This window comes from Macaca mulatta, chromosome 11 (assembly GCF_049350105.2).
Source record: "Macaca mulatta isolate MMU2019108-1 chromosome 11, T2T-MMU8v2.0, whole genome shotgun sequence".
NCBI lineage: Eukaryota > Metazoa > Chordata > Mammalia > Primates > Cercopithecidae > Macaca > Macaca mulatta.
Window position 1 is genome coordinate 14,075,752 of NC_133416.1, and position 27,975 is coordinate 14,103,726.

The 27,975-nt window shown below is 43.8% G+C and overlaps 1 protein-coding gene and 1 long non-coding RNA gene across 4 annotated transcripts in view; one reads left to right on the plus strand and one right to left on the minus strand.

Annotated features, from left to right (window-relative positions):
* Positions 1–11,741: 11,741 nt before the first annotated feature.
* LOC107000769 (uncharacterized) lies at positions 11,742–15,146 on the minus strand. Its single transcript, XR_013400907.1, has 2 exons — positions 14,894–15,146; positions 11,742–12,859 (listed from the first exon to the last, which is right to left on the minus strand). It is a non-coding gene; the product is annotated as an uncharacterized LOC107000769 (long non-coding RNA).
* Positions 15,147–15,336: 190 nt separating this feature from the next.
* Positions 15,337–27,975, plus strand: part of ETV6 (ETS variant transcription factor 6) — a 248,035-nt gene continuing 235,396 nt past the window's right edge. For 2 of the 3 annotated variants that reach the window (XM_015151078.3, XM_077952438.1), the window contains exon 1: positions 15,337–15,823. In XM_015151078.3, coding sequence (XP_015006564.1) covers positions 15,791–15,823 — 33 coding nt within the window. In that variant the 5' untranslated portion in view covers positions 15,337–15,790. 3 annotated transcript variants of the gene reach the window in all.

Here is a 27,975-nt window from a genome sequence, read left to right on the forward strand (position 1 = left end):
CGGATCTCAGCTCACTGCAAGCTCTGGCTCCCGGGTTTACGCCATTCTCCTGCCTCAGCCTCCTGTGTAGCTGGGACTACAGGTTCCCGCCACCTCGCCCGGCTAGTTTTTGGTATCTTTTAGTAGAGATGGGGTTTCACGTGTTAGCCAGGATGATCTCGATCTCCTGACCTCGTGATCCGCCCGTCTCGGCCTCCCAAAGTGCTGGGATTACAGGCTTGAGCCACCGTGCCCGGCCCATGCAGCATGTTTTAAGTTGTTGCAACAGGATAAAAGAACACATGAAGACCCCAAATTCAAACTCGGCCTTGGACCAGAAGTGACACATGTCACTTTCATTCCTACTGCCCAGGATCATTCATGTTGCCTCCTCTAAATGCAAGTGTCATGTAGGGAAGACAAGAAATATTTCCTGATCATTACTGTCTCTTCCACTAAAGAATAAAAGAGAAACAGAAAAAGTGAGACAAATAGAAATTTCAAAGTGATATAGTATAAACAAATCCAAATAAATCTATAATCACAACATTCAAAAAGCAAGTAATATCATAATATATCTTTAACATCTACTTATATGTTGTTCAGGAGAGACCCACCTAAATGTTAGAAAAAATAAAGCTTGAAATTTAGAAGACAAGAAAAGGATTTAATAGGCAGATATAGCTAAAAGAAAGCTAATGTGGCTGTATTCTTATCAGAAACATAAACATTTTCAGACTAAAAAATGATTAGGTATAAAAAGGGACACTCAATGATTTTTAAATGCTCACTTCACCAAGAAGATATAAAAATTCTAAATTTATATGCATCGAATAAAATGGTATCAATGATAACAAATTATATAAAGTAAAAAATTAATAAGGTGAAAAAAATGAATGAAACTTCCAAAGCTTAAAATACTATCTGGCCCCTTACAGAAGAATTTTTTGACCTCTGTACATGGACATAAGGTACTTTAGCAATGTTCGAAATATCGGCATCAAACAACAACAATCTTTGAAACATAATGCAATAACATATGGAGCCAATAAAAAATAAATAATCCCACACTCTTGAAAATTTAAAAGGAAACTATATTTTTAAATAATGCATGAGTGAAAGGAGAAATAATGATGGAAATTTAAGAATATTATGTAGCAAATAACAAAACTATTATATATTAAAACTTGAGAGATGGCCAAGGATGGCCAATTGGAACACTAATAAGGGCATTAATTGCAATAGACTGAAAACGGATCAAATATGTTTCAATTCATGAGTTTAGATATTTGGGGGAAAAGCTAGTTGATCACCTTGGGAAGATGATAGGGAACCATTTAAATAAAGAGAAAAAAAATCAAGCATTTATCACACTTTCCTACATGAACCATACTACTGAGCAGTCAGTAATGAATCACCTGAAAACATTGGCACCAGGTGACAAGTTGAAACATGTAAGGAAACCCCGGAGGCCAGTCATACCCAGCTGCCCAAATGGGACTATAGAAAGGCAGCTTTTAGAGAGGTTTATGGAAAACTGTTTCCTCTGAGGGCTGAACATGAAATTTAAGAAGAGTGAGGACAAGCTTGGTTCCAATGGGGACCTCTGCATCCATCACTATGTCTGACTACCAGAAACTTCTGAAAGCCATCACTCTACTTCTGCCTTCCAGATTTCATGCAGGCTCCTCTTCTGGCCAACTCTCATTCAGAATCATAAGACAAAGGGAATTTTGGAAAATGGCAGAGCAATTCAGTATAGTCCCCCTTTTTCAATTTGGTAACTATATATCCTCTTTTAACCACTTCCAGATAAAGATAATAGCAAAAGTATGTTTCCACTTAAAATGGAACTAGCCTTCATATACCTAAAAAGACATTGATCCAGTCTCCTAAAGCAGGGGCCTCTAACTAGACCCCATGCCATGGACCAGTACTGGACTGTGGCCTGTTAGGAACCAGGCTGCACAGCAGGAGGTGAGCAGTGGGCTAGCTAGCATTATTGCTTGAGCTCTGCCTCCAGTCAGATCAGTCATGGCACTAGACTCTCACAGGAGCATGAACCCTATTGTGAACTGAGCATGCAAGGGCTCTAGGTTGTGTGCTCCTTATGAAAATCTAATGCCTGATGATCTGTCACTGTCTCCCATCACCTCCAGATGGGACTGTCTAGTTGCAGGAAAACAAGCTCAGGGCTCCTGTTGATTCTACATTATGGCGAGTTGCATAATTATTTCATTATATACTACAATGTAATAATGATAGAAATTAAGTACACAATAAATGTAATGTGCTTGAATCATCCCAAAACTATCACCCCCCCACCCCCTGGTCTGTAGAAAAACTGTCTTCTACAAAACTGGTCCCTGGTGCCGAAAAGGTTGGGACCGCTGCCCTAAAGGATACACAAATGAGATTCATCTTTGGATGATGTCCATTTATCTTTTAGCCCACTCTCATTCCCCCTTTGGTATGCTGTAACTTAAATACTAATGAATAAAGTTAATACGTTATGTTAGATAGCAGAATGAGAGAAAAAAACTAAAGAAGAACAGAGGTGGTGTGTGTTTATACATAAATATTTAAATAAATTCATAACAAATAAAAATACACTCATAACTACTACCAAACTCATTTCTGCATTTGGTCACATGGTCATAGCTGGTATTTAGAGTTTGCTTTTCCCACTATCCACTCAGCATTCTTTGCTCTCAACAGCACCCCAGATTTCCTGAAGGATGACCCAAACCTTCATTCCTGAAGGGTCAGTAACATTTGCAGTCCTGCTTTATTGGGTGTTGCAGTTTTCTATCAACTTTTCATCAAAGTAGTATAAAGAGGTGCCCCCAGAGGACCTGTTCAATTCTAGTGATCCTCCTCTCTGCTTCCATCATGTACTAGCAACCCAATTTTTCCTTAAGGATCAGAATCAATTATGCTAGCTAGGAGAGTAAGCCGCACCTTCCCCTTACCCTTTTTTTTTTTTTTTTTTTTTTTTTTTTGAGACAGAGTCTAGCTCTGTTGCCCAGGCTGGAGTGCAGTGGCACAATCTTGGCTCACTGCAAGCTCCACCTCGGGTTCACGCCATTCTCCTGCCTCAGCCTCCCGAGCAGCTGGGACTACAGGCACCCGCCACCACGCCCAGCTAATGTTTTTTTGTGTTTGTTTTTGGGTATTTTTTGTATTTTTAGTAGAGACGGGGTTGCTCCGTGTTAGCCAGGATGGTCTTGATCTCCTGACTTTGTAATCTGCTCGCCATGGCCTCCCAAAGTGCTAGCATTACAGGCGTGAGCCACTACGTCCGGCCTTTTTTTTTTTTTTTTTTTTTTTTGCCAGTAGGTTCAGAGGCATAAGGAGCTCAAAATGGCCCCATTACCGTCTCAGATTCTGGTCTGATAGAATTGCTGTTGTGTTCCCAGTAGAGGCACCCTTCCTTTGGGAACTAAAACCTTTAAAACAGCAGATAACAAAGCTGGTGGCCGGGCGCGGTGGCTCAAGCTTGTAATCCCAGCACTTTGGGAGGCCGAGGCGGGCGGATCACAAGGTCAGGAGATCGAGACCATCCTGGCTAACATGGTGAAACCCCGTCTCTACTAAAAATACAAAATTACCCAGATGTGGTGGTGCGTGCCTGTAATTCCAGCTACTTGAGAGGCTGAGTGAGGAGAATCACTTGAATCTGGGAGGTGGAGGTTGCAGTGAGCTGAGATCACCCCATTGCACTTCAGCCTGGACAACAAGAGCGAAACTCCCTACCAAAAAAAAAAAAAAAAATGCCTCCTGGAAGACACTACTGTAGCCCTGCAACATGTTGCCACTCAGCTGGTACCACAGCTGAGTCTCCAAAGAGCCACCCACTATCCTATCAACCAACTACCTAAAAGTGATGAGGAACATGACAAGCCCAGTGGACTTGATGAGTTCTAGCCCATTGCTATCATTGGCTTGGCATAAAATTAGTTTCCTGGTCAGAAGCAATGTGGTGTGAAATACCACGAGGGTGAATACGGCATTTTGCAAGTTCAGAAAGGATTGTTTTTCCAGGAGCATTGCAGGCCGAAAAAAATCCATATTCAGTTTTGCCCATGGGAAGAATTTCCCTTAAGCACTGTACCTTAGGGTGCCCCTCGAGGGCCTGCAGTGCTGCAGCTGTCCACTTTTAGGTGGTGCCAGCATGCCTTGAAAAACCATCTGTAATCAGGCCTGAATTTTCTCTTCCTTAGTAAAGTGGACATAGAGAACTTCCCACGAGGCCACGGGTGTGGACTGAGAGAGAGAAGGCAATTTAATATGAATAAGAGCCATAGGAATCTGAGCCAGTTACGCATGCAGCTTACTTATGCCTTTGGGACCTACATAAGCCCAATCTTGGATATATTATTTCCACTTATATTGGAGTGCTGCTGTGGCCGCCCAACCTGTGGCTTAGTGGGTCAAACAACATCTAGTTCATAATGGGGAGTTCATATTGCATAACAACTTGGTAGTCCAAAGTCAAGCATTCAGTCTTTTCTAGAGTTCAGTAGCAAATGAGAAGCTATTTATTAAAAAGAGAAAGTTAATCTTTAGAAGATGGCACATAGCTTTGCTTCCCAGTCCTAAAGGTCTATACTATACCTCACAGATAGGGTCCAGCCAAAGGTCCGCACAGCATCCCAATCTGTCAGAGACATTTCAAGTATCAGTGGATCTTCTGTATCAAAGGGCCCCGGGGCAGAGGAGCTGGCACGCAGCGTGGACCTGTTGAAGAGCCTTCCCTTGTGTTAGGCTCCACTGCAAACTGGAAGTCCACTAGCAGTTGAGCTTCTTTCTTTGGGGTAGGGCTAGATGCAGCAACTCGTTCTTCACTTTTGAACAGTTATCTTGACCATGTCCCAGATCAGACGAGGCAGTCACTGAAGTGGAGGGCTCCTAAACTTTGGTGGAGTTGATTTCTCGTCCTCTGGCTATTTGCTACTTCTTGCTTATCCAGTCCAGTCAACAGCGTAGCATCACCATAATTGAGTAGAATAATAACTTGTGGAATTGAGATGCAATCAATGTCTTTTCAGACTAGATTATGACAGAGAGCTTCAGGGTTGATAAAGGCTCGAAATAGGACAGTGGAGGGGTAGTGCTGGCCCTAACAATTAAAAGCAGTTATAATCTTTACCATCCATCCTTCAAGCCTTTTATTGTAGCACATTCTCTGCATTCCCTCCAAGAATTCTCTACTGCCTTTGATTTACTATTTTAGCAGGTAGGCACAGTTCTAGGGACTCCTTCCTGGACTTTTCTATCATAAAATCCCTTACCGCCCATAATATGGTTTAACTGTGTCCCCACCCAAATCTCATCTTGAATTGTAGCTCCAATAATTCACACATGTTGTGGGAGGGACCCAGTGGGAGACAACTGAATTATGGGGGCAGTTTCCCCCATACTGTTCTCATGGTGAATAAGTCTCATGAGACCTGATGGTTTTATAAGTGGAAACCACTTTTGCTCGGTTCAGATTTTCTCTGTTGTCTGCTGCCATGTAAGATATGCTTTTCATCTTCTTCCATGATTGTAAGGCCTCCCCAGCCACACTCTGGAACTGTGAGTCCACTAAATCTCTTTTTCTTTATAAATTACCCAGACTCGGGTATGTCTTTATCAGCAGTGTGAAAACAGACTAATACAGCCCATAATTTGTGGAATCAATTTGGGGAATCTGCCATTTGCTGAATATGTGAATTCCACCTCTGCATTTTAGAACTGGGAAAATAATCATAGGATTCAGGTATCCACCAGACCCACTATGAGTTGAACTCAGGCCAAAACCTCCACTTATTTCCTGACCTCTTAAGGCCCTACTGTGACTGGCGTACCACAGTGACATCTTGGGTTTCTAGGAACAGTGCTAGTGTGCAGCAATCCTCCCAAATTCTACTTATTTCCCCTCCCACAAGGTACAATCACACTGATAAGTGGCCACAGATCCCTTTGGGAAAGGATAGTAAGATTTACAATACATTTTTTGCAGTCTAGCAGCATTCTTCCTCAAGAGGCCTTGCTTCCCTTTGATTCAAGAGGCTCTGTGTCTATGGACTGGGTCAGGTGCAGCAATCAGCTGAGGATCCAGGACTGCTCTGGAATTTAACTCAGACTTCTCTTCTCCACACCTAGAACTTTTTTGTGTATATAAATTGAGTAAGACTTTAGTAACCCATCATTTTAGTTTCTCATTTTATATTTTATTTATTTTATTTTATTTTTGAGGCAGAGTCTCGGTCTGTCTCTCAGACTGGAGTGCAGTGGCCCGATCTCGGCTCACTGCAACCTCCACCTTCCAGGTTCCAGTGATTCTCCTGCCTCAGCTTCCCAACTAGCTGGGATTACAGGCCCACGCCACCACGCCTGGTTAATTTTTTGTTTTTTTTAGTAGAGACGGGGTTTCACCATGTTGGCCAGGCTGGTCTCAGACTCCTGACCTCAAGTGATCTCCTCACCTTGACCTTAATTCTAGGGATATCAAAATAAATTAGCCAACACCAAATGTCAAACCATTCGGATTATCACTTTAGTTCTGCTGTCCATTATTACAACCACGTTTCTCTTGTCCCTAGCAGTAAAGATGGTTACGTGATGTCACTTGGTGCCTCTCACTCCAGTAGCCCACTATCCCCAGTGAATTGTCGGATGATGGCAACATTAATGTCTTACAGAGAATGGCTACTATAGAACTTCAAAAGGATTCTGGTGTTTGCTTCAGCAATGCTTTCTTTCTCTTTGTCTTTCTTCCTTTCTTTGTCTCCCTCTTTTCCCCTCTCCTCTTCTTACCCTCCCCCGCTTTCCTTTCCTTTCTTGCTTTCTTTCTTTTCTCTCTGTCCCTGGCTTTCTCTTTTCTTTCTAGTGATGAGGCCCTAACTCTTGCACAGGCTGGAGTGCAGTGCCAAAATCATAGCTCACTGCAGCCTTAAAATCATGGGTTTAAGCGATCCTCCCACCTCAGTGTCCTGAGTAACTGGGACTACACATGTGCACCAACCCACCCAGCAACAATGCATTTCTTAAAGCTTTGATAAAAGGAGACCCTCCCAGGTCCTAATGAAGGGATCTTACACAATCAATCCACTCCAGCAATACTGCCTGCTTGTCTTCTGGATACCTTCTATTTATAGCAATGTGAGAAAAATTCATGAAAAATGTAGTTTTCAGGTACTACTTAACAGAAAACAAATGGTTTCATTGTGTGTGTGTGTGTGTGTGTGTGAATTTTGAATTTTAATATGAACAAGGACTAAAAATAGAAATTGGAATAATGAAGTAAGGATTGTGATGGTTAATTTTATGTGTCAAATTGACTGAGCCAAGATGGCCGAGTAGCTGGTAAAATAGTACTTCTAGATGTGTTTGCGAGGGTATTTCTGGAAGAGATTAGCATTGGAATCAATAGGCCGAGTAAAAATACTGCCTTCACTGATGTGGGTAAGCATCATTCAACCCACTGAGAGCCCTAATAGAACACAAGTGTGGAGGAAGGGCAAATTCTGTCTTCCTCTTCCTGAGCTGGGACATCCGTCTTTTTCTGACCTCAGACATTGAAGCTCCTAGTGCTCAGACCTTCAGCCTTAAACTGGGAGTTACACCATTGGCTCCTCTGCTTCTCAGGCCCTTGGACTTAGACTCAACGATACCACCAGTTTCCTGGTTCCCCAGCTTGCAGATGGCACATCGTGGGACTTTTTAATCTCCATAATTGCACAAACCAATTCCCATAATAAATCTCCTCTTATATATCTATTTATCCATCCATCTATATCCTATTGATTCTGTTTCTCTAGAGAAACCTAATACAGTGTTTTAGCAGAGATGAAAGATTCAATAGTGAAAATAGCTGAACTACACAAGTTTGGTGGTGGAAAAAGGGACATGGCAAGAATCCAAACCAGAAAATTGTTACTAACTGGAAATATAGAGGAGAATCTGTGAATAAAACAGAAAAAGTTGGCAACAGGCAATATATGAAGCATAGAAGAGATCAATATGTCAAAACTTATTTTGAGGTTCATTAATTCGAAGGTTAACAATATGGTGGCGTTGGTAAGAAAGGTGGCGAAGCCATAGAGAGAAAACATATGGAAGACAGTAGTTTGAAGGTCAGGTACAAAAAGATGTGACAAAAATTGTGAAATATTCTAAAAATATAGGTGCCAAAGAGTGGGCTGATGGAAAGTTGATTAGTATATGCAGTGACTTTATAATGTGACAACTTGGCTAGGTTGAACTACATTCCCAGAATTCCCTTTATGATTCCAGTTATGGTGGGCCACAGGGAGAGAGTCTGGAGTGATTTGGAGGGTAGATACAAAGCAGCAAACATTTTTTAGCTCATGCACATGGTCATTTAAGTGCTGGCTCACCTCATGGGAACGAGCCAGTGACTGGGGCTGCAACGACTCCACATTTGAGATGATCCTTCTTCAGCTTCTGCAACTCCTGGGCCAGGTATGTGGGTGTTTAGTTCCATGGCAAAGGACCCCAGCTTGTAGAGAACACCCAGGCCATCAAGGTCAGAGGCAATGAGAATTAACATGGGTTTTGGTCCACTCTCACGAGATCCACTTCATGCTTTTGAGTTCTAGTTTGTCATTTGTTTCACCCACTTTACATTCATCTCCTCTTCCCAAATGGCTGCCTTAAATATATTTTATGATGTTAGTCAGCACGTAATCAAAGAAGCAGAACACACACACACACACACACACACACACACACACACACACTTCTGCTCTGATTGTATGATGACTGTATAATAAAGGAAACATATAGCTTAGGGCACTAATTCTCAATATTTGAAACTCCATGTCTTACTTGGATAAGCATACACACTTCTCCTCTTCTCTCCCTTTTCATCAGTTATGAGAGACCCTTCTTAAGGAAACATGCCCATTAGGTTGAGGAATTTCTGGTCTGGCATAGATATAGCCATGGTATCTGCTTTTGCAGTTTGTATTGTTTAGCATGCAATTACTTTCATTTTTCAAATATAACATTATATGATAACGACTACAAATTCTCAAATAAAATGCATCCACTTCCACGTTTGTTTATTTATTTATTTATTTATTTTTTGCGACAGAGTCTTGCTCTATCGCCCAGGCTGGAGTGCAGTGGCATGATTTCGGCTCACTGAAACCTCCGCCTCCCAGGTTCAAGCAATTCTCTGCTTCAGCCTCCCAAGTAGCTGAGATTACAGGCGTCCGCCAGCAGGCCCGGCTAATTTCTGTATTTTCAGTAGAGACGGGGTTTCACCATTTTGGCCAGGCTGTTCCTGAACTCCTGACTTCGTGATCTACCCACCTCGGCCTCCCAAACTGCTGGGATTTCAGGCGTGAGCCACCACGCCCGGCACTTCCACATGTTCTTAAATGTTCATCCTTCCCCACTCTTTGCCCCTCCCCATCACTCTTTTTGGAGAATAAAGGTTAGACATACAGGTTTGTGTGTAGAAAATCCTAAGAGATCGTAATTCACTCTCTAACACCCAAAACAAACCAGATAATCTAAATAATTATAGTTTAAAAAAATCACAGATATGACAGCACAAAGAAACATAGGTGAACTAACCTTCAGAAAGCGACAATCATTCATATGAGAGGAAAGAGCCACAGTTCTCATCCCTGACTGAAATGGAAAGAGGAGGAATCACCATAATTAACGGTAAGGAGAAAGCAGCCTAACTTTTAACACATTTTAAAGTGTGTGGCTGATGTGACAGGTTAGAATCCACAGAAGCCATAGGCACAGAGCAAAACCATACTACCTCGCAATTATTTCTCACTGATATTCACTAACTCCCGGGGTAGGACCACAAAAACAAGGGCAATAAAGAGTTATGAAAACTTTCAGAGACACATTGGGGTTTCAGCTAAGAAAGACTTGTAGAGGGGCAAGAGAGCTGAAAGAAAATCCCCAAGCACTCCAGGCCGTCAGCTAAGAAAGACTGGTGCAGGGAGGAGACAGCAGGAGCACAAAGATCTTCCCCTAAGACCCGAAGCTAAGGAGGACACCAATCAGGTGAGAGTAACAGCTCTAAGACGGTATCTGCTTATAGGAAAAATCCTAATCTTGCCTTCAAAATATTTGAAGCCTATGGTAAATTGAATCAAACTAAACTTGAATCACAACCCAAACCCAGCCCAACTCCAGATCATATCAACTGAGCCCCAACTTCCTTCTTGGAAGACATTTTTTAAATTTAATTTTTAATTTTTAAATTTAATTGTCTACTGTATTTCTACATAAAAATGTCCAGCACATGGTCAAAAAATATGGAAACACACAGATACACATAAAAAAGGAAAATATGGGCCAGGTGCCATGGCTCACGCCTGTAATCACAGCACTTAGGGAGGCCAAGGCAGGCAGATCACAAGGTCAGGAGATCGAGACCATCCTGGCTAACACGGTGAAAGCCCATCTCTACTAAAAAAAATACAAAAAAAAATTAGTTGGGCATGGTGGCAGGCACCTGTAGTCCCAGCTACTCGGGAGGCTGAGGCAGGAGAAGGGCGTGAACCCGGGAGGCGGAGTTTGCAGTGAGCTGAGACTGTGCCATTGCACTCCAGCCTGGGAGACAGAGCAAGAAAGTAAATAATGAATAACCTGTAATCCCAGCACTTTGAGAGGCCAAGGCGGGCGGATCACAAGGTCAGGAGATCGAGACCATCCTGGCTAACACAGTGAAACCCCGTCTCCACTAAAAATACAAAAAAATGAGCTGGGCATGGTGGCAGGTGCCTGTAGTCTCAGCTACTAGGGAGGCTGAGGCAGGAGAATGGCGTGAACCTGGGAGGCAGAGATTGCAGTGAGCCGAGATAGCGCCACTTCACTGCAGCCCGGACGACAGAGCGAGACTCCATCTCAAACAAAACAAAACAAAACAAAACAAAACAAAAGAGGATTACATAGGCTTAACAGTAAATTGGAAAAAATCAGAGGAAGGAAACTTAAAAAGAAATAAGTAGAAAGCATTCAAATTGAAACAAGCCAGGTGTGGTGGCTAGCACTGTAATCTCACTTTGAAAGCTAAGACAGGAGGACTGCTTGAGACCAGAAGTTCGAGACCAGCCTAAGCTGATCTCAAAAAAAAAAAAAAAAAAAAAGAAATACAAAGGGATAAAACAGAGTATTTGAGATACATGGAACAATAATATATGGCCTAATACTTGTATTAAGGATAAAAAAGGAAACAAACAGAATGGGTGTAAAAATATTCAAACAGATAATAAATGACAATTTTCTTTTTTTTTTTTTTGAGATGGAGTTTCGCTCTGTCGCCCAGGCTGGAGTGCAGTGGCACGATCTCCGCTCACTGCAAGCTCCGCCGCCTCCCAGGTTCACACCATTCTCCTGCCTCAGCCTCCCTAGAAGCTGGGACTACAGGTGCCTGCCACCACGCCTGGCAAATATTTTTGTATTTTTAGTAGAGACGGGGTTTCACCGTGTTCGCCAGGAGGGTCTCGATCTCCTGACCTCGTGATCCGCCCACCTCGGCCTCCCAAAGTGCTGGGATTACAGGCGTGAGCCACTGGCCCGGCAGTGACAATTTTCTAAAACTAATGAAAGATACCAACCCACAGGTCCAATAACTGCAGCTGACATCAAGGAGAATAAATGATAAATGCAAAGAAAACCACTCCTGTGTACATCATAGTCAAAATTCTGAAAAACAAATTTAAAGAGCAGATCTTCAAAGCAGCTACAGAAAAAACACTGTACACGGGGCACCAAAATATGAACTACAAGTGATTTTTTTAATCAAAATATCAAGTCAGAAGATGAATGACATGTTTAAAGTGCTGAAAGAAAAGAAAATGTCAACATAAAATTTTACATACAGTAAAAATACCCTTCAAAAGTGAAATAAAGACATTTAGAGGCAGACAAAAGCTGAGAGGCTTCTCCAACAAACAGCACACAGGCAATGCTGAGCGAAGTTCTTCAGGCCAAAGGGAAGATACCAGATGGAAAAGCAGATCTGCAAGAAGGATTAAAAAAGTACTAGAAAGGATAAATATCTGGGCAAATTAAAGAGAGACATATTTTAATACATTCATTATATGCATATATTTACAAATTTCTAAATACCATAAAAATATAAGGTAAAATGAATTTTATAACATGTAGAAGTAAAATATAAGACAACAATACAGAGGATGGAAGAGGGATAAATGGAATTACACTGTAACTTTTTAACAGATTCATAAAACAGCATATTATTTAAAGGTAGACTGTGATAATAACATACGCAAATTGTAATTTCTAAAGCAACCCCCATATTTAACATAAAGAAGAAAATCTAAAAAGACAATCTAATAATTTAAATGGAATATGAAAAAAAAAATCCAATTTACCCAAAAGAAGTTCTCAGAAAACAAGGAACAGAGAAACAAGCGACAAATGGAAATGAATGAATGAGAAGAACTTCCCTCAACCACTATTATTGAATGCCGAATGGCTCTGCCAATAAGCTTTTACTACAGACTTGATAATGTTTCTTTATGAATTTAACCTAAAACTACAAGGCAAAATAGGGCTTGCATGCAAAACTTAAAACTGCAGTAAAATCATTTTGACACAACTAACATTGTTTGAATCACAAATAATGTCAAGCTGTTTTACACACTTCTCATGCTGTCAAAAGTTAAAACAAGAAGCAAGATCTCCATTCCAACACAAATTTGCAGCAGTTATGTTTTTCTGAACTCAAACTACAGTACCAACAGTGTTTTTTGAATTTCAATGCAAGTGCAAAGGAAATTTTCATATTTAAAATTTACTTAACTGTGCAACTGAGAAGCTTCCATTTAACCTTCAACTGGAAGTGATTAATCTGCAATGTAATGGCATCCTAAAGGGGAAATATCAAGAGATTTTATAGAATTCTAATAGAATTTTAGAAATGCCTTCTAAGCAATGAATACACTCAAGTAAAATCACGTGCTCATGGGTTGATACCAGTCTTTGGCAGTACCTGTCTGGGTAGAAAGACATTTCAAAAATGAAGTACATAAAATCTCATAAAAAATCAGCATTAATAGATGAACATCTGCAGTCAATTTTTATGAAAGAACACTTTGAACACCAAGTGAAATGTTATTTCCCCCCAAAAGAATTCCATGCCTTTCATTAGTATACCTGTATTAAAATTGTATTATTACACTTTGAATTGATAAAATAAAAAACTGTGAACTTTTTTCTCGTCATGTTATGTAAGTATCTACCTGACATTCTCAATTTTGTCTCTCGGCCCACAAAGACTAAGGCATTTACAACACGGCCCTTTACAGAGACTGGCAACCCCTGGTCTAAATGTAGCTTTTGCTACAGTTGTCAACTATGTTTTTTGCTTTGGAACCACAAACAGTTTACTTCAAACTACTACTTCTATGAATCACTTGTAGACGTTGAGGAGGAGTTAGGAAGAAAAGTCAAGAACTAATTTAGTCCTGGGCTTAAATAATAATTGTAGCCAACTTTAACTGAGCACATATATTGTGCTGCTCTCTGCTAAGGAGGCATTTGTATATATTTTCTGATTTAATAAGATAATCTTATAAGCTAGGTACTATTTCTCCCCATTTTACAGAAGCTTAGTAACTGAGTTGTCAGGGATCACATTGCTAAGTGATGTAGAAGACATAACCCAGCAATGGGACATCTGAACCAATGTCTGCAACATCAATTATGAAAAGCAAAAGAATACAGATTTGTTAAAGGGAAGAAGGGGGTGGTCAAAGGCAGAGGAGTCGGTGTGGACAAGACTGAGATCTCTTGGAGAGTAGGACTACCAGTTGACAAACACTGTTCAGGTTCCTGGAGGCTCACAAAAACCAGTTCCCACCATCCCAGCAACAGCACTCTTTCCCACCCTAGCCTCGTTCGGAGTGATCTGATCAATGTGTGAACAAAAGTATTGTGTATACAAGTCTGAACACATTTCATAATATGGAGAGGTGAAGAAAAGTGGGTAGGCAAAATCTGTAGGGTGGGGAGACTCGGGGAAATGTGTCCTGGTTCGGTGCAGGTAACATATATGGGTATATACATATTTATACCATATTTAATATATTACTCAATAGAGACGAAATTACAACAAATTTCGTTTTACATTACACATCCACATATTAAACCCCCATATATGTGTTAACAAGGTTAGAATTTAAGTATAATGATAATGTTCTCAGTTTTTTGTGGTGGACACTTCAGGGCAATTTAAGAGACTGTAAATAATAATAAAAATAATAAAGTAATCAGACCACTTGTGCTCAAGGCTAGACCCCTCAGTCCCAACGGCCTCAACCACCCTCAACTGCTTTTCCAACCAAATATTCCTCCCCCTGCAGGATCCCAGGGCCATCCAATCAACCGGCCAATGACGGTTTCACAGAAGCGGTCCTGGGGAGGGGTATTATCTGCAGGAACACGTCCTGCCAAGTTTGTAGTCGAGTCACCTATTTCGGTTGGTGGCGGCCGCTATTTCTTTAAAAGGGCAGTAGATTTCGAAACAGGAGGGGGAGGTCAGGAAAAGGAACTCAGCTGCCTTTGATAACTGCCCTGCAACCTTCCCGTCCCGGAGCGCGTGCTCGGCTGGGGAAGCGCCCGCGGCCGCCGCATCCCCAAGCGGGCGCGCGGCGCCACCTCTTTCCGGGGCGCCCACCTTCCCCGGGAATCCCCCCGCCCGGCGGTCCCCCAGCGTCTGCAGCGCGGCCGCCCCGGCTTTGTCTCCGGCGTCGCGCTCGGGCGCCCGCTCTCCCCACATTTCCCCGTGTGCAGGCTGTAACCCGATCTCCCATTTCCTGGTGGATTCTCTTAAAGAGGCAGCGGTCGAGAAGCAGAACAAAGGCTATTGTTTTATTTCCTCCTTCGGATTCCGCGTCCTTACCGGAATGGCCCTTCATAGATAATTACTTTCGTTGCATCTGCGCTTAGGGAAACGTTTCAAAACCCTTGTGCAAATCGATGTATCCAAGAGATGGAGCCAGGGGAGGTGGGAGGAGTTTAATAAAACCTGTTTTGTGGTGTCTGGGGCCACGATGTAACGTTTTTTAAAGGTGTCTTCCTTAAGCCCGGAAATTGGCTCCGCCAGCGGGAGGTCTCGCGGCGTGGAGGGCGGGCGCCCGCACCGGGGGCCGGCCTGGGGGGCTGCGCCGCTCGCCCCGCTAGCAGCCGCGGCCTCGCGCGGCCCCGCTCCCCGGGTTTCCTCCGCCCGCGCCCCCGCGGCCGCCCCTCCCCCGCGCGGCTTTTATTTCCCCGATGCCGGGCTGTAACCCGAGCTTTTATTTCCTGGTGGCTCCTTTAAGAGGCAGAGCTCAGTGCTGGGAATTCACGTCAGTTTCTGCACTGAAACTCTCAAGATCAATGAGCAAAGAGCTTTCTCAGTTCTGCCTTTCAGTTTCTCTCTTCCAGGAAGGAAAACATTCGAGAGAGCGAGGGAGAGCGGCGGGAGGGCGGGGGGCGGGGGCGCCGGCTGCGGGTGGGAGGAGAGACCGGGAGGCTGGCCGGGCTGCGTCCCGGGTCCCCGCGCCGCGCCGCGACCTGCAGACCCCGCCGCCGCGCTCGGGCCCGGCTCCCACGCCCCCGCCGCCCCGCGCGCCCAACTCCGCCGGCCGCCCCGCCCCGCCCCGCGCGCTCCAGACCCCCGGGGCGGCTGCCGGGAGAGATGCTGGAAGAAACTTCTTAAATGACCGCGTCCGGCTGGCCGTGGAGCCTTTCTGGGTTGGGGAGAGGAAAGGAAAGTGGAAAAAACCTGAGAACTTCCTGATCTCTCTCGCTGTGAGACATGTCTGAGACTCCTGCTCAGTGTAGCATTAAGGTAAAAATCTTCTCCCTTCCCTCTCCGTGGTGGAAACCCTGAGCTGCACCGGCCAGGGCAGTCGTGCTGGGCTCCTCAGAGCGGGCTGTTGCAGTTGCTCTGTTCGCAGTAAATTATTTGGGGCGCGAGGGAAGGAGATGCAGCTCGCGGCGGCGGCTGTACCCTTTAGCGTAACCTTGCTACTCCCCACCGCCGAGCCCCTGCCGGCTCCTCGGCCCCCACCCTCTTGCTTTTTGACAATGAAATGCCGGTCACAATTGGTCAGGAGCAACCCGGATTGTCTCCAGAACTGTAAAACACCCCCGTAATTAGTGCGCTTAAAAAAACCCCCAAAAACCTGCTCCCTATTCCTACACCCAACATGTGACTGAAATGTAACTTTTGTCCCCGAGGGGTGGTCTTCTTAGAAAAAAAGTTCTTCAGTCCCAGCTGCGATAGAATCTTTTTCTTCATTTTTTTAAAGGACTCTCTGGGTCTGATCAGACATGATTTTTTTCCCCCTCGTCTGATTGTAATTGCAAGTGCTGTCGGAGAGGCAGTCCTGGTGTCAGCTTTTCCTAGGCATTGCACAATGAATTTTTTTTTTTTTTAACCTAGGTGAATAAAGTTGCTGAATAGTTATTTTACTCTGATCCATATGAAAGTTGAGCAATCCCAAAGTAGAAAACTCCTGTGATGCAGGGAGAGGAAGAACTAAGCAAACCAGGCAAAATGACCTTCTGTGTTTGACAGTGCAGAGAGGATATCTAAGAGCAGCACCCTCCCAGCTTTCTGGCCGGTTTTGCAGTATTGTAAATGCAGGGCGGTGGATGTTTGTAAACACACTGCTGGGCTACCCAGTAGTTGTGTGTATGCATGTCTATATATCTGTAAAGACTGTGGTGCTGCGGTTTGTTGCTTCTGAAAAGTTGTTGTAAAGTTTGCCACCATTGGGAGGCAGGATGATTTATCCGTCTACCCCAGTTATTTTTCCCATCGCTGCATTTATTGTACACTTTATTCATTTCACTATTCCACCAGTACCCAGGTAGAAAGCCTTCTGCCCCTGTGAGAGGCTGAAGCTGCTGAAGTTTTGTTTTTGGTTTGGCCTATTTAATGTATGTTCATTGAATGGACATTACAGCAACAATGGACAAGTAACCTGTTTTCTTCGTCTGTAGAAAAACCCTTCCTGTTTTAACACTGCCTTTCAATTAGAATCTGTGTAGGGGAAACGCAGTAGTTCATCATACAGGCTTACTAGGTTTTTAATAATTAGAATCACATTTTGGTGTTTCTTACCAGAAAACATTTTCATGGGTTTGAGGAGAGGCTAATGTGAAATCAAAAGGTGTGTTGGGCTTCTTTGTTTTTGCCTCACAAAAATGCCCAATGGAACTTTTACGCTTTTGTGTTTGTACATATCTGGAGGTAGCAGTATGTCTGTGGGCATGGGGCGTGCCACACTAAAGAACTTGGGGTACTTTGATATTAATACTTCAAAACCAGTTTCTTTTGTGGTATAAATTAGATTCTACACCCAGTTCAGGAAAATCCTGTGGTATAGGTAATCTGATTTATTTGATGCTTCATAACATAGAGGTAACTTAAGACTAGGGTATTCAATCAATAAATTGTATTTAGCTCAGTGGCAATAAACCCAACATCAGGAAAATCTGGACCAATTACAGATCAGTAACTTTAGGACAAAACAACAAAAAGCAATGCTTTCTGTGACCTTTCTTGATTCTCTTCTAAACTGCATCCCCACCGTTCTGATGGGCTTATGGTGGTGTGCTGGCTGCAGACTGCTACTGAGTGGTTTGTTTCATTGTGCTCCAGTCGGAAAAAGAGTACAACAGCCCTTTGCCTTACTCACATACAGAACCAATCCCAAGCAAAACGCTTTCTTAAATGCAACATGAAAATTGTGTCTATAATTTGCATATCATTTTTTCCTTATTGCTTACAACTCAGTTCTTTTAGGGTGCCTCTTTTCATTACTGTGTACTTCTATGTAATTAAAATAGATTTAATGTTCTTTACCAGAAAGGAAAGAATCACTTTTATTTTGGATTGTTCTTCATGGAACCAGTGTGTATTTGCGTAGACTGCATGTGTCTAGGTGAACGTATGTGAAGAGTATCTTTCCATGGAGTTTGTTTAATTCACAATGTTCCAATAATAAGCACTAGAGATCAAGGACTGGGATTATTCCGGGTCATCTGAAATGTTCTGGTGATGTGTGCTGCGTTTCATTTAGTCCTTGGGATGTGGTACGGTGACTGCATAATAAAAAATGTTTGCTGGTAACCCACAAGCAAGTTGCTTGCTTCTAGAGTCCAGTAAACAATACGCTTTTCTGTGTAGTGAAGAACAAATGTTAGAGGTTTTCAAGGATGAGCTGATGAACCTGATATACCGAACTCATGTGACACAAAAGGCTCTCACTATGGAGAGATTTCTCCCACTCCTTCTCTCCACTCCTGAAACCGTCCTCACTTGCTTTCATTCCTAACAAGTAGTGGGTCAGCAGGCAGACAGTTCCTCAGCGGCTGGTGAGATGCAGCACAGAGTAGCCTGACCAGAGGCAGCCACAGAGGGAAGTACTTTGTTTATTTCTGAGCATTGCCTGCTCTGTTAAAAAAGAGGAGTGTCCGATTTGGGTGGAGTTTCCAAGGTGAAAGTTTCTGAATTGGTCAATCAGTGACGCCTTTGTAAAGATGGCTCATGTGGTGGCAGCTCACAGTGAATGCCTGATAAGAGCTTTTCTATTTCTTTTGCACTGTATAAGTTTGCTCCCATCACCTGGGGAAGTTAATATCAGACACACACTTTTTACAGTAGAAGAGAAGTTGACTACTCCAAGGGCACCGAAACTCTCACTGAGCCTTATTGTTTCTCTACACGCAACTTGCAGAAAGCAGGAGTGCTCGAGCGCTCCTGGGACGTCTGTCCTACAACCCTTGAAGGTTGTGGTACTGTTGTCATAGAAGTTCAGATGCTTCAATTCCTGACCATTTAGTGTTGTTTAAATGGAAGGAAAGGATCAACTCTCTAAAAAGTCAAATTATTTTAAAGAGGATTGCATGGCTGGCTGTGCTGGTCACAGGAAGAAGGAAGAGGCTGTCTTTTCCATCATCAGCCTTCACCTTCAAGTCACCTGTTCAGTTCTAAGATTGCCCAAGTTGCCGCAGAAGGTGGTTGTGGCCTAGCAGACACAGTCCCTTGTCAGGCTTGGCACAGTGTGTTAGTGGGCCAGGACTAACCAGAACACAAAAACGAGTCGCACAGTGTCTCTAGTCCCCTCCTTCCCTGCTGTCCTTATCAGTCAGCTTCCATAGCAAAAGGAAATCTGCTTTTTAAAATTTTGCTACTAACTGGGAGACTCTTTCGACTTCTCCTTCTGGACTGTGGGCTCCTTGGGTTTAGTGATGATTACCTTGGTGTCCTAGTAGCTAACTTGGCAGGTGACATAGAAATAGTTTTCAGTAATGTTTGCTGATGTGAAGTGAGAGGTGGGAGGAGGCCAGCACCCTTTGCTTTTTCTGTCTGCGTGTAACCTCAGGGTGACGTAACACTTTCATCCACTGGCTTGCTTGCAGAAAGCCCTCAATAGGGCCCACTACAGCCTTAGAGAGGGCTAGAGCACTCCTGGAGGGTCTGTCCTCAAATTCTTATTAATAGAATTTTGATACAAAAAATGTTTTATAATTATTATTTCTTTGGAGACAGAGTGGCACTGTGTTGCCAGACTGGAGTTCAGTGGTGCGATCTTGGCTCACTGCAACCTCCTGAGTTCAAGCAATTCTCCTGCCTCAGCCTCCCAAGTAGCTGGGATTACAGGTGCCCGCCACCATGCCCGGCTAATTTTTGTGCTTTTAGTAGAGATGGGGGTCTCACCATGTTGGCCAGGCTGGTCTCGAACTCCTGACCTCAAGTGATCTGCCCGCCTCAGCCTCCCAGAGTGCTGAGATTACAGGTATGAGCCGCTGCGCCCAGCCTAATGTTTTATTATTTTGATAAAATTCTCAAAAACTGCTTTTATGTCAAAATTAACAAAGAAGGAAATTGAGGAAAAGGTACAACCAAGGGGCTTGAGGAATTGCTTTAACAGGTTCAGATTAGCAGGCTTCTAAGTGCCCCCCAGTGGTTCTGACAATAGAATCAGGGAACTTTCAAACGTTCAGAATTGAGAGACCTGAGAGATCCCCTGAGCCAACCTCAGAGGGGATCCAGAGACCTAAGGGGTTTGCTTCAACCCATGGGTGAGTGAGCCAGGTTTGGAGGACACAGGCCTACAGGTTCTCAGGCTACTGCTTCTCTGGGTTCCTGGTGTGTCCCTATAAAAGGCCAAGGAAACTCGATACAATAGGCTTCACTCTCTCTGGCACTTCCTAGCTTGGTCCATTTTAATCACAAGCCAGCTGGTCTGAGGGCACGGGGGTATGTGCCAAGGAAGATGGTATGTGGGGGGAGAAATGGGCCACTGGGGTCTGGTCAGGTGTGAGAAGAGGAAGTAGTAGGAGGGAGGGGATGAGGGAAGAAGGGCCTGACAGACTTGTATTGGCACCACTATTTGCAGCAATGTATGTGTGTGTGTGTGTGTGTGTGTGTGTATATTTACAGTGCGCAAGGGCCTGCAAGTTCTGTTTTGAGCTGAAGGCCCCTTATCTGCTGTTAGGACTCCTTTGAGGAATCCTTGGGTGGGCCGTAGGCTCTTTTATCAAGGGTCAGCCAATCCTATTTATACTTTAATTTCTGTGTAGTAAGCTCCCTGTTTCAAACAGCCAAAGCTAAAAACGTGGCAGCTGGCCCTAAAGAAGTGGCTGTGGAAAGTATCCTCCTCAGGATAAGTAAGTCAAGGGCAAAAAGTACCCCAAATGTGAGCACCAGAGGCAGGCAGAGCTAAGTCGCATTCTGCTCCTCCGAGTGCAGCTGTATTTGTGCACACCAGGAAAGAGCTGGGGGCAAGGTGGGGGCACAGGGTTGCTGAGAGTAACTCACACAGCAGTTTCATTTTTTTCACCAATTAAAACTTGCCCTTTGGTGTGGATCTCCCAGCTGAGTGATTCAGTGTCGGATGAAGCCCCGTAGCGTGTGCGAGATAGAAATGACATTTTTTTTTTTTCTATGTGAATACTACTTTAGAGACAACTCTGGAGCTTGTTTTCAGGCAAGAGTCCACCTCTGCCGTATTTGTTGTTAGATGTGTGTTGGGAACCAGTCTCCGTGTGTATTTGTTGAATAGAATGAGTGTGCATTTACTCAGGGTTCCCACGCCGAAAGGGGCCCAGCTTAAAGACTGTTCACTGCCAAACCTAGTATTTGGGGACAGAAAGACTAGACTAAATTAGTGAAAAGTTAGAATTATAGCCTATTAAAAAACAAACACATTTTTATTGATTTTCCGAACATACAGGAACCAAACTAATAAAGTGTTGCTTACTGAGGCATCTCAGGGAAAGCTCCAATGAATAGGCAAAAGTGACTCGTGCTCCACATTATTCACTGGGTAGAAACCAGTGCTACCATGTGCTTGGAACTGTTCCTTTGGTGTCGAAATATTACCACACATTTTATTTGCTCTGTTAATTTGATAACCTTTTCTTCTTAGATAGTGAAAATATATAATTCAGCCTGGTTGATGTCTAAATGATCTGGAGTTCCCAGAGTGTGGGTGAGAGGCTTGATTAGGGAAGGCATTTTACCCCGTAAGTGTGGACTCTCAGATGAGCATAATTGCTCACTTAGCCCTATGGATTTCGCTTACAGGTAACTAGAATGCTTGCATTTCTGAAATTTTATAAATTCTGTGTAATTAAAAGTGTTCGTCTGCTGTTTTAGTGGCCGTTGTAGCTTACAGCTATATAGTGATTTATTACGAAACACTTTCTTCCCCTTTTACTTCTTCCTCTTCCTCCTCCTCTTCCCCTTCCTCCTCCATCATCATCACTGGCATCATTTATTGAATACTGCTGCATGCTGGTCCTTGTGCTGTTTTGTGTACATTATCTCGTTTACTCTTCACAGCTCTCTCAGGGATGCAATTTTTCTCTCCATTCTACAAATGAGGAAACCGAAGCCCAGAGAGGTTAAGTGATGTATTGGCCTAAGATCTCCCAGGCTGTAAGTGGCAAAGCTAAGGCCAGAATCTGTATCGTGGGACTCTCATTCCAAAGTATTTTCTGTGAGGGTATTCCAAAGTGCAGCCATCTTTGCGAAGAAAAGTAGGAAACTTGAAGTGACGGGTGGCTGGTGGATCGTTACGTAAGCTGAGATGAGAGGCAGGAATAGAGCTGGCAGAAGTGCTCGCAGAGGTTCTGAATTTCCTCTGCTTCCCGGTCTCTTCTGAAGATGGATCTTCCTAGCCATTACACAAGTAGTGGGGACAACCAGATGGTCACACCAAGCCACCACCCACTGTGGAATGAATGTCTAACTTTTCCATATTTACACCCGTCTCTAATGTCCTCTGGTGAGATTTTGTCTTTTGATGGGTTTCATTTTGGGCCTTGTGTGTTTTTCTCAGAGGCCTTTCTTTTCCATCTCTGTTTTTCTCTTACTTCCTCCAGTGCTTAATGACTCCTTCATGAAGTGGTTGGAAATCTGAGAGATTGTGTCCTCATCCTGCCTGGCCTTAGGCTAGACACCTTCTTTGCCTGCTTTTTACTTCCTGGTCAGTTGCTTCTCCTTACACAACTTTTTTTTTTTTTTTTTGCTTTTAAAGCTTTTCACACAATCCATAATCACAATTTTTTATTTTTCTTAAACCATCTCTCATGTACATCTTTAATATTATGTGATGTCCAGGAATCTATTTCAGATATTCCCTGATTTTTTCCCCTATAACAAAAGGAATCATCTTTTTTTGACTCCTATCTTGATGGCCTGACCCGACTCACCTGTTCTAATTTACTGGAACGAAGAGAGCATTTTTGCCATCTGACTTTATACATTTCTGCTTTTGAACAACTCTAAGGAAGAGAGTCTTCGGAGCAGATGTAGGGAGAGAAACAGAGAGAGAGAGATGTGTTGTGGAGGTAATATGAGGGGACTCAGCATTATCCACGTTTCTCATGAAACAAATGAGGAAACAGAGTCTTGGGGCCTTTAAAGAGCTTGCTTGAGATCACATTCCTAACTGATCAAGCCAGAGTCAGAATCAGCGTTCCGTCCTAGGCCCATGTTCCTCTAAGACCATAGCAGAGGAAAAATGAGAAAAAGCAGGCAAGAATTCAGAAAGCATAGCTTGCTTTTGCAGATTCACATGACTTGATATTAGTGTTCATCATTGTGACTTCCAAGTGAAAGCCAGAGTTCATGTTATGAGATTTCAGAAGTGAAGAAAGAATGCAATGTATTTTGGAAAGATTTCTAACAAAAATGGTTGGCATAAGAATAATGTTAAGTTTTAAAAGGCTAAGCTTCAGTTATGTGGATGACTGATTTATGAAAAGTACTCCCTCATGAAGACACAAAAGAGGTAGCCAATGCATCTTGCAGGCTTGAGGCCTGATGGCCTCCTGGGGGTATTTTCTCTTTGTATGTGGGAGTCAGATGTATGGAAAACGACTTCATTTCCTGAATGACCCAGAAAGGACGCGTTGCCCTGCTGGGTGCCGTTGGTGAGTGTGCTCAGTAGTGTTCGTGTTGCCACAGTGTAGATCCAATCACTACGTCTTTCGATTTTAACTTGCATTTTGTTCTGTCTTATGTTCTTTGGTTCTTACCTGTCAAGTTGACTTCCCGTAAGGGGGTTGTAAGGTGCTCAGAAAAGGGCTCTACCTCACTGCCGTGCTGTGGATGCTCCAGGGGAAGAGCATAGACAGTGGAGTAGACAGACCCATGACTCCTGGTTCCTGAACTTGAACTTGTTCAAGTTACTTAATCATGAACCTGTTAACTCATCTGAAGTGGTAATAAAAATGTGTGTCTCTTAGGGTTGTTGGGATATGTACATTGCCTAATGTAGTGCTTTAAACTGCTAAAACGTTAGTGCTCCTCCTCCTTTGTACATCCTCCATAACACGTGGATCTGGAAGAGGCTAGAGATTTTCTGGTTCTGTGCCCACATTATGCAGTTGAGAATACAGAGGCCAGGGGATGGTTTCTGGTTTTGTTTCTGAGACAGAGTCTCGCTCTGTCACCCAGGCTAGAGTGCGATGCCGAGATCTCAACTCAGTGCAACCTCTGTCTCCCGGGTTCAAGCGATTCTGGTGCCTCAGCCTCCCAAGTGGCTGGGATTACAGGTGTGCACCACTCACCTGGCTAATTTTTGTATTTTTAGTAGAGATGAGGTTTCACCATGTTGGCCAGGGTGGACTCAAGCTCCTGACCTCAATTGATCCTCCCGCCTCAGCCTCCGAAAGTGCTGGGATTACAGGCGTGAGCCGCCGTCCCCAGCCCCCAGCCAGGGATGTTAATGGCCTTGCTCATGCTCCTGTGGCTGGTTGGTGGTGCCATCTAAACTAAAATCTAGGCCTCCTGAGTCAGCTGACTCCCTGCACAGTGCTCTTGTCACTATCCCATTGAGTTGTTCACAGGGCTGGGGTCACTCAGTCAGTGCTCAAAAAAGCTCTTCTTTTAGCTTTAATTGAATACAAGCTTCAACAATAGGAGAGATGAGCCAAGTGCAATTATATGATAATAGCAAATGCCTTTTGCATCTTACAGCAGAATTTTGAAGGAATAGCTAATATGGTTCTGAGTAAGTTTCCAGAGATGAAAGAAAAGGAAAAAAACCTAAGTCTGGAAGTACTGTACAGTGAGTCTAACTAGCATTATTACTCAGCGCTCAAGTATTTGAACCTATTCAGGGATCGGCTCCTTCATACAGTTGCTTATTATTTGTGACTGGGGTGAGACTTGAAAGAGAGCATCAATTCTCCAGTCTGCTTTTGTTTAACAGGCAGTTCCATGTCTGTCTGACCACAGAACAGACGCTGTTTGCTGTGGGCTGGTCAATGTTCACTTTCAAGAGCGGGGAGTAGATGGCCCTTCGTGGAAGTTAAATTATACAGAAGAGTTTGAAAAGGCCAAATTTGTTACTTTGGGGCATGGGGAAACCTTCCTCTCTAGCAGATGTGAGGGCACCGAAGTGTCTTTTCAGCAGTTGTATTCTTCTTGCTGTGGACCTAAGTTGGATCCTAAGTCATTCTTTGTATGTACATAGCAAATGAGAAGATGAACCATACACTGGCAAATGACCCTTTTTTGAGGAATCGTGGAGAAAATGTTACCTACCTCTCCCTCCTACCCCCACGAAATAAGTGTGGGCTACTTCATACTCTTGAAGCAAGAGTTTAGGTTTGGAGAGAAACTGCTCCTCTGATGTCCTCCTGGACACCACAAGTGGAAGTTTGTGATTTTCTTCTCAGCTGCCCTGTCCCCTCTCCCTTGGGTTATGACATGCCGTGTAACTTTATCTTTCTCAGGACTTATCTCTTTGATGAGGTCAGTAATCCTGCTTCACTTACGTCCCCTATACGTGAGAATGCCACAGCCAAAGGTGACATGCTAAAGCATTTCCTGGAAAAAGTGAGCTACAGATAGAAATAAGGCTCGTAATTTAAAAAATCGAACCCCAGAGAACAGCCTGTCTCTGAAGTTAACCATTCCCCCAGCACTTTCTCTTGTTTCCCTAGTGAAAGTGTGAATCTAGGTTGTGAAAGTGTGAATCTAGGTTGTGGCAGTGGAAGTTCTGGCACTGCTATGAGGTGAGGAAGGAAGAGGGAGGGCCCAGATCTGCCCACCTCACTGCAGGTGTGGCCTGGAAGAATGCCGGGGTCTCTGCTGAAGAATCAAGGTCAAGAGATGAAGAGAAGTTGGCGAAGGGGCACAAAAACACAGCTAGCTAGAAGGAATACGGTATAGTATTTATTCATTAGTACAGTAGGGAAATTAAGAGTTAACAATAATTTATTGTGTATTTCAAACTATCTAGAAGAGAAGAATTGTAATGTTCCTAACACAAAAGAAAAATGTTTGAGGCAGTGGATATGCCAGCTACCCTGATCTGATCATTACACATCTGCACAGATATAAAAATGTCACGTGTACCCCCAAGATATGTACAACTATTATATATCAACAAAAAAATCAAAGTCAAGAGATAATTTAGAATGAGTATGGTCTCAAGCCTAGTGACTAATATGTGGACAGGTAGATCTGCACTAGGGTATACAGGAGAAACTATTATGGAGACTTCATAGAAAGGGAGATGGGACAGGGTGCAGTGGCTCACACCTGTAATCCCAGCACTTTGGGAGGCCGAGGCGAGTGAATCACCTGAGGTCAGGAGTTCAAGACCAGCCTGGCCAACATGGTGAAACCCTGTCTTTACTAAAAATACAAAGAATTAGCCTACCTGTAATCCCAGCTATTCGGGAGGCTGAGGCGGGAGAATATCTTGAACCTGGAAGGTGGAGATTGCAGTCAGCTGAGGCTGTGCCACTGCACTCCAGCCTGGGCAACAGAGTGAGACTCTGTCTCAAAAAATAATAATAATAAATAAAAAAAAGGGAGATGGGGGAGATGGCGGGAATTTGCTAAGCTCTTTTGTTAACTGCTTTAAAGAACTTGGACTAGGGAACTTCTCTCAAATTTATTATTGGTTGTTATTTCTAGACCATTTTTCTTTCCCAAACTGCCCTTGGCCATCAAATCAGACTCCTGCTAGAGTAAGCCTCATTGTAGTGTCTCTTGGCTCGCCTCTGTGGTTTCACTAATTATTTTCATGTATTGACCTGGGATCACAGGCCAGGCACCCAAAGGGACAGAGCTGAGTTCTTTTTCTTTGGGCCTGTTTGGGTACTCGTAACCCAAGTCCCTGTCACAGGTTTTGGAAAAATGGCATATCTGAAGGATTGGATTCGTGGTGCATTTTGTAATTGCTGTATCCTCTTTTCTTTAAGGTCTTGCTCTGTCACTCATGCTGAATGAAGTACAGTGGCATGATCATAGCTCACCGTAATCGCAAACTCCTGGGCTCAAGTGATCGTGCTGCCTCAGCCTCTGAAGTAGCTAGGACTGCAGGTGCACCACCTCGCCTGGCTACATTTTTTTTTTTTTTTTTTTTGAGACGGAGTCTTGCTCTGTCGCCCAGGCTGGAGTGCAGTGACGCGATCTTGGCTCACTGCAAGCTCTGCCTCCCGGGTTCAAGCCATTCTCCTGCCTCAGCCTCCCCAGCAACTGGGACTACAGGCGCCTGCCACCACACCCGGCTAATTTTTTGTATTTTTAGTAGAGACAGGGTTTCACCATGCTAGCCAGGATGGTCTTGATCTCCTGACCTTGTGATCCGCCCGCTTCGGCCTCCCAAAGTGCTGGGATTACAGGCGTGAGCCACCAAGCCTGGCTGACCTGGCTACTTTTTAAAAAAAATTTTTGTGGAGACAGTGTCTTGCTTTGTTGCCCAGGTTGCTCTTGAACTCCTGGGCTCAAGTGATCCTCCCACCTCAGCCTCTCAAAGTGCTAGGATTATAGGCATGAACCACTGTGCCCGGCCATTTTGTCCTCGTTTTAACTTGAGATCTGGGAGATTTTGAAGATCTGTGTCATGAGTTCACTTGACTGGTGCTTTGCAGTTTTGAGACCCATTCCTGACTAATAGGTCTTGACTGCCACTCATGGCCAGCGATGGCTGGGGACAGCAGGACACTCTCACTTTGCACCTTTTAATCTGGTCTTTGTTCAAAGCAGGGTGAAGCCGGTGGGGGAGTTGTTGTTTTGGGGATAAAGTCTGGGTAACACAGATTCCTCAGGCTGAGTAAGTCTCCTGTTCTCCCCGACTTTGAGACCTGAATGACCTGATTTGGCTGACTACACCTCCAGTCCCCTGGACAGCAGCCAGCTCCTTTGACTTTGTGCCATTTAGTCCTTCCCTTCGTCTGCTGACGCTAATACTTTAGGGTGAGGTGGAAGGAGAGAGCATACCAGTTGGTGAGGTAAGAGTGTTTTCCCTCAGAGAACCGAAGAAACAAAGACTCCCTTTCTGAATTTTGTGTTCTGCCTCTTTGCATCTCCGAGGCTCCTTGTGTCTGGCAGGGCTGTGAGTGAGGAGGTGAGGGTGTGCTTCTCTGCAGGCAAAAGTCAGCTGTAGATCAGATGTGGCTTTGGAACACCATGGAATCCAGGGGGAATGTTGGCGAGCGCAGGAAGGCTGGAGTGAT